Source organism: Hyalella azteca, unplaced genomic scaffold, assembly GCF_000764305.2.
Source record: "Hyalella azteca isolate HAZT.00-mixed unplaced genomic scaffold, Hazt_2.0.2 contig12120, whole genome shotgun sequence".
Taxonomy (NCBI): domain Eukaryota; kingdom Metazoa; phylum Arthropoda; class Malacostraca; order Amphipoda; family Hyalellidae; genus Hyalella; species Hyalella azteca.
This window is the reverse complement of record NW_025942085.1, coordinates 15,647-23,040: the sequence shown is the minus strand read 5'-3', so window position 1 is coordinate 23,040 and position 7,394 is coordinate 15,647. Positions and strand designations below refer to the sequence as shown.

Below are 7,394 nucleotides of genomic sequence, written 5' to 3'. Positions count from 1 at the left end.
AAGATTACAGTATGAGAAGACATGGTTGCAACGAGAGAGTAATGATTGAAAAGTCTAGTGTGGAAAAAGATCTCGGAGTTTATGTCGACAAGGAGCTGAAATTTTCTAAGCATGTTGAAACGCAAGCTAACACATCCAACAAACTTCTTGGACTAATCAGACGCTCATACGAGTTCCTAGATGCAGAAACGATGAAGCAGTTGTTTGTTGCCGTCGTACGCCCGAGTCTAGAGTTTGGAAACGTTGTGTGGTCACCGAGATTCGAAAAGGACAGAAATTTAATAGAGAATGTTCAAAGACGTGCAACAAGGATAATTCCAGGCTTCCTTACATCACAGATTACCACCACAGATTACCACCGCAGATTACCACCACAGATTACTACATCACAGATTACCACCACAGATTACCACCACAGATTACCACCACAGATTACTACATCACAGATTACCACCACAGATTACCACCACAGATTACCACCACGGATTACCACCTCACAGATTATCACAGCTCAAGTACCATCAGAACAATGGCAGGTAGCAAACCAGGTATGGTTAGAGGAAGGTTAATTAGACATGACCGTCGACCTACCAGGCAGGTAGGTTAGAGCAAGGACTAGTGGTAGCGAGCATGGTTACTTCAATGCATAGTTATTTAGGACATAAGGTTAGAGGACGGGCTTGTGATAGCGAGTCGTCGAGATAGAAGCATAATTATACACATTAGTATACAAATTAACAATATAGATCAGGAAACTTTTTCTGGCAAAGCCTGTAATCGAACATATAAATTTTTAACCTGCAATCGAGCGAACAAATCTTAAGCGTTCGCATTGATTATAGCTTTCCTGATGAATGAGATCAACACCATTCAATAAATGAATTAATAATAGAAAAACCTAATTGAATATCGTATTACTTCACCATAGAAAACTCAGCAACTATTTAGCGGCTGCTGTCACTCCCTCCCCGCCGTTCGCCGTTGAGGTCACTTGGGCAAAATTAACGAGCGGGAAAATTTGGCATCCTGCGTGGGGAAATTGGCCAGCCTGCGTGGGGAAATTGGCCAGCCTGCGTGGGGAAATTTGCCAGCCTGCGTGGGGAAATTTACCAGCCTGCGTATGGCAATTTGCCGGCCTGCTTTCTTGAAGTGCGACGCTGCAGAAGTATAGTGCGCGCTACCATAATACAAAGCGCCTCGCCAGAGCGTGTGCTCGCATCCAGCGTATGCCATTACAGCCAATTTGTGTGGCTCCTGAATTTCATCATAATGTTCTCTGGACAAATTAGAAATGGTCTTTATTTGTAGTGTACAACATTTGTATGAGGATTCTGAGTCGCGGGAAACCTCTTTGTAACTTATATCAACACTGTGGCACGCCCCAAAAATTAAATTATGACCTTTAACTACTCTGTCTGAGTTATCGGTGATTCAAATGTCGTTGGTTGATCGATATTAAATTAATACGAGTAACCAACAACGGTAGTGATGCTACCATTGGGACTAGTATCATTAATGGTACCATATAACCGCTGACCTGCTTGATGGTCTCTTCACTGATGGGCTGGTACTGGTCAGGACCAGATATGTCCAACTGGTACATCTTGAGACCCTCTACCAGCGAGGGCACCATACCCTCGTCCCGGAACACCGCCCTGCAATGGGAGGGCATAACTTAAAATTTTATAAAAAAATGAAATTGAATAAGATGTTTCATAAAATTACAATAAATCTTAGCCCTCTACCGCCGTATGTCACTCTCCGGGAACATAACTTTCAACTTGAATTATACGTAAACAATTGAGTGTAGCAACCTGAGGACGTTTGTACGCAACAGAGAACATTTTAAAGTTGTCGTACGTGGCGGCAACCATCAGTGCAAGTCATTTTGCGCTCACTAGAACCTATCCTTTTTGGGAAGTAGACGCGTGAAAATATTGCTCCGGTTACTCATGTCAGTCGGTAGAGAATTAACGTGGAGTATGCTTAACTTTTTTAACACAAAAAAATTGTATACATCTCTAGAACATTCACTTATCCTTTTAAAAACCAAAGAAAGCCTAAATGTTTAAGTTGTGCAGTTTTGACCAAAAAGGAAATTTATACATATCTGGAACATTCACGTATCCTTGGAAGAAAAACCAAAGAGAGACTAAATGTTTTAGTTGTGTAGTACCTGGCAAGCTGGGGCAGCTGGTGCTGCAGCTGGCTCATGGGAGGCTGGTTCTGGATGAAGTTGGCCACCCGCGGGATGAGCACCTCGGGGGGCAGACGCAGGGACGTGCGCCCCTGGAAGTAGCTCGACGACAGGATCATCTTGTGGAAGTTCAGCAGCTGCTCCTGGTGGATGACGTCGTTACCTGCAGGGGATGATGCGCCTATAATTAAAAATGCATGTTGGTAATTCAATAGGTAATTGGTATCAGAAGTAATACTGACAACAGATACTCGGGCTATCACGGTAACGCTGTAAGCACCGCCAGCTAGCGACATCGCAGAATATTTACAGCTTGCTGAGGTTTGAACCGTTGACTCGTTGCACTTATCTGCATGCTCCTAAATCATTTAAAGACTTTGAAGATGAGTGGGGTGAAGTAACCCACCTTGAACATGAGTGGGTAGATGACACCCACCTTGAAGATGAGTGGGGTGAAGTAACCCACCTTGAAGATAAGTGGGGTGAAGTAACCTACCTTGAACATGAGTGGGTAGATGACACCCACCTTGATCATGAGTGGGGTGAAGTAACCCACCTTGAAGATGAGTGGGGTGAAGGCGGCGAGGCCGGTGGGCAGGAAGAAGTGCTTGCCGTGCTCCAGCTCCTTGTTCATCTTGATGAGGAGGAAGAAGTTGGTGACGTCCTTGAGGTTCTCCACTCGGCGGTGGATCCACGTCTCCCGCTTTCTTCTCTGGGGGAGTGGAGGGAGACTAGCATTACGTCCTGACGAGGGGGGGAAATTGCAGTGTAAATAGTATAAGCCATCCTTTTCTTCCTGCACTGCTAAGCGTAGGCGAATCGTAATCCTAATCTGCAAAGTGTAGGATCTCTACATCGTAACCTGGTGACGTTCACGTAAAGAATTGACTGAACTTTTCTAACGCTCGTAGTATGCACACTGCACGGGCCTCTTCCCTATTCCGAAAGATGCCACGAATACTAACATTGGATGCATCAGATAAGAAATAAGGTGGGTATTACAGAAGTGGGTCATGGTCATGGCTTAACATGCGTGGGCGACATCGCCCACCTAAGTCAGTTTAATACGGCTTGTCATCCCCGCCCTCACAAACTTAGGATACAAAGTCAGGGAGACTAATGCGGGCTTTATCTAGTGCGGTAAGTGGGCCGGTGACGCTATTAAACCGCAGGAGTTCCAAGTCGTTCGGAGAAAATTGCGTAATGTCATGCCACGACTTGTGTTGCTTTTGACTTTTCTGATGAGTGTTACTAAAAGCCGTCAGTGAATTGTTGATGCAGTTCCGAACTCGTACCTTATTATTATTCTACGATTTACGAAGCAGTTATCGTAGTGTCTGGCTCGAACGAACTTCGCGGGCACGTTCCACATAAGTTTAATAGCAAGCCAAAAATAAATAAACACGAGAAAAGATGAAAACGGATAAAAATAACGCCTACTTCAGCCGACAGGACATCCGCAATAAAACATGCGAGGCATGGGCGACGGCACAATGAGTAAATCTACTTCTCACAGACCGATGGATCAAGGTCTGCAGCAGTCGACCGTAGGTTAAGCAGTCGTTTCGCCGAGTAAGCCAACGACGCCATGAATAGCAGCCAGATTCAGCTTGGATCATAAAACAGTGACGCACGTCTACAGTCAGCTCGAAGCTGAATATATCGAACGGCAAAACGAATACTCACAATATATTCCTCTTATTTAAAAGCAAACTTACGTGACGTAGTTTGCGTCAAGCAAGCAAGATGAGTAGCAAGAAAAATCCGGGACGAAGACAGAATCTGGCGATAAGCCCGCTCCAGCCACCTTTAGATTCAAACCAAGATGATCAAACAAAATAAGATGACCGATCGCTGTCGGAACAGTAACGGGCGCCCACAGTCAGATTTAAGGCACAGTCAACTGGAAGCTGAATATAGCGAACGCCAAAACAAAAGCCACAATATAGTCCCCGGTCGAAAACACGCTTACATCGACGTAACATGCGTCAGGCAAGCCACGTGAGCAGATAAAAAAACCGAGCTCAAATGGAGCCTAGTGAAGTACGCCCACTCCAGCACAGCGCAAGTCACAGCGCATGACACCATCTATTGCACAGTATATTATACAGTACATTACACATTATATTGCACAGTACGCAGCAAATACCGGGGTGTTGCCGTCGAAGAAAAAGACGAGTTTGTAGTTGTGGCCCTGCAAGCTCTTGACGAAGTTCTTGATGTGGTCGATGTAGCCGAGCCACTGCCCCCCACACACCCAGTTGAGTTTGCCGTACATCTTACGCAGGCACGACATCCCGTCCACTACGATCAGGGGTGTCTTCTTGGTCCGCCGCTGGTACTCGGCGGACAGCTGGAGGACAGGAAGGCCTATGTATCACACTCGATGGACAGGAGGGTCTATGTATCACACTCGATGGACATGTGGCGGTAAACACCGTGGATTTATAAATAAATGTACATGAGAGTCCGAGTGGCTGCTGAGTGGCTTTGTAAGACTTCATTTCGGTTGTCGTAAGGTGTGTGTCGGGGTTTGTTTCCTTTTATTCGAATGTGCCCCAATAATCAAATGAATCTGACAACCACAGCTCTTGAGGTTATACAGAAAGTATATACAACACACAAGATACATTCAAGAAGAGTATACATGGTACATAGTACACATAGGTACACAGGACCGCGTACACAAAGGTGCAAAGGACAGGGTACACAAAGGTACACAGTACAGGGTACGTAGAAGGAACACAGTACATTGTACGTAAAGTACACATTACAAAGTACGCACCTTGCCCAGGTTGACGTTGTAGCACGCCGCACTGCAGTGGCTCTCAAGGTAGCTCTGCAACCCCCGCACCCCCATGCTGCCTCTGCAGGGGTGAGGGAAGGAGACAGGGTTGCACGACACGCAAACTTCCTCTTAACAAATTATGCCAGGAAAACGCACACTTAATTAATTAAGCGAGAAAATTACGAATTTTCAAATAAATCGTGCGTTACGATTTATTTAATACATCGTGCGTTACGAATTAAGCGAGAAAATTACGCTCGATACTTTATTTTATGTGAACATTTCGTATAAATGACAAGTGAGGGTAAAGAAGTTACCGCGATAAAATTGAGAAAAGTTTATCTGAATTGATTCCAGTCAAATATATTCTAAGAGAGAAATTTCTCGGTAAAAAGTGAATTGAACAAGCAATGAAGAATTAACGTCCGTTAAAATAGTATAAAACTGACGTTACATTTTAAAAATAATAAGAAATAACAGTGACATTATTGTTAATAGAATACTGGCTGCAAATGCCGTAGATTTTTGTGTTATTAAAATATTGGATGTAAAAACCGTAGACTTCAAGGTACGTTAAAACTTGGTGCAGCTTTGCAGTATATATAATTTATTTTGGATAGGACAAAAACTATAAAAATTGAGGCAGATAGAATGAAGGGTGTAATCATTAACCAATTTTGACTTTCGTGTGGATGTAATAAAAGCTGTCACTGTCATAGACTTTATATATAATATAATTAAATAAAAAATTAAAAACTTTCACAACCGCCGATTTAGGAATAGATAGAATGAAGGTGAATATTTCTGAACACTTGTTACTGGACTATTGACTGCAGGTACTGTTTATTATTGGTAAAAAGGGAAAAGTCGTAATTAATTATTGAGTTTAACCTATCACTTTTTGTGAATACAATACAAGTTGAGGAAACGAGAATGGGCGTAAATAGAACAGCCGTAGAACATACCAAAGATTCAAGAAGTTAATGGAGTACGCTTAATATATTAAACTTCGGCAATAAGCCACGGGAGTAAACAAGAGGCGAATAATGTTGCATCTAGCACAATAAAATGAAACTTTTGTCAGATAATTTTAACATTCTTTGTACACTTTATGGTTAATAACGTAACTCTGGCGTTAAACACCGTAGATTTAAACTCAAATATAGACCTCGTTGTTAAAATGTGAACACAGCAGACTTCAATTGAAAATATTTTGAAGGCTAAAAGGATGGAATTTTGCGAGCTTTTTGCAAACTATTTTTAAAACTACAGTTTTTAAGGCATAGATGAAAACCTAATGTTTTGAGCAAAATACGACATGGCTGTCATTGTCAAATAGAGAATTACACGTTGAATTGTGAGCATGACGGAACTCTAGCGCGGCTAGCAACTTCTACCACGCTCGTAACTTCGTAAGTAATGCTACTTAAGTTGCCCGCTTTCTTCGCATTTCTAGAAAAATCCTGCGGAGAAAATACATAAGACAGATGAATGGATCATGTTAAAAAATCATTGTGTGACCTGAGAGAGGAACTTCATTAATACGTTATGAATCACTGACATTTAACCTACGGTAGAAGTGTCAAGTTTCAATAAGAGATCGAAATAAACATTGTGTGAGCAACACGCGTTACTTAACCTTCAAAATGCGACGCTTGTGAGGCTCAAAGTTAAAGTGATTTTCTTGTCTGAAGAACTTTATGCAAAGCTGTACTTCATCCCACTGTGTACGTCATTTAACGCTCAATTAATGTCTTCAAATCTATTATCATGCGAAGTTGATTTACAGTGTCTGGCATGGCAGCAGGTATCAATGGCACTGTTGTCGGAACGGACCATAACTACATCCTACTAGGAGCGCCACCGGCGCTAAACTGACTGACGGAACTGCAGGACGGAAGTTTTGTCCTTCATCCCTAGGATATTGCAGTTCGTTTAATGTTCTCACAGTACATTTTTCGGATGAAAACTTTACGTTAATGATGAAAATTATACCAATTTTGCAATTGTTTAACAATATGAGTTGATTAGTGTATGCTCTACAGAGTAGATATAAGAATATGTATAAAACGAGAGAACAAATACATGCCCTTCTAAGATATTGTACGTCAGCCAGTCATAAAAAGGAGAGGTCGTGTTGCGTTTCGGGACAAACTGTCGTACGCAAATTAAAAAATGGCAATTGAAACACAGTTCGTGTAAACATACTGCTGACAATTATAAATAAAAATTATTTTAAATGATTCCTTGAAAACACAAAGTGACTTGAATTAGGCTGCGTTGCAGAAGAAATATTTGGTAATTAATTTGTCTCGTGCGATCTAACGGCAAGACACAAAGAAACGTGAGAAGATGAACAGAATTAATGATCATGTCTTTGTTCAACGGATGAAACTTGAAGAGGAACAA

General features: G+C 42.1%; 1 protein-coding gene across 1 annotated transcript in view; it reads right to left on the bottom strand.

Annotated features, from left to right (window-relative positions):
* The window catches only part of LOC108673854, an 11,992-nt gene extending 5,153 nt beyond the window's left edge, over positions 1-6,839 (bottom strand). The window contains exons 1-6 of the mRNA XM_018161731.2: positions 6,625-6,839; positions 4,983-5,064; positions 4,347-4,550; positions 2,600-2,909; positions 2,177-2,360; positions 1,531-1,655 (exon numbers count right to left, since the gene is read on the bottom strand). Of these exons, the coding sequence (XP_018017220.2) occupies positions 1,531-1,655; positions 2,177-2,360; positions 2,600-2,909; positions 4,347-4,550; positions 4,983-5,057 (898 nt within the window). The 5' untranslated portion in view covers positions 5,058-5,064; positions 6,625-6,839. The remainder of the gene's footprint in view (positions 1-1,530; positions 1,656-2,176; positions 2,361-2,599; positions 2,910-4,346; positions 4,551-4,982; positions 5,065-6,624) is intronic.
* Between the last annotated feature and the right edge of the window lie 555 nt (positions 6,840-7,394).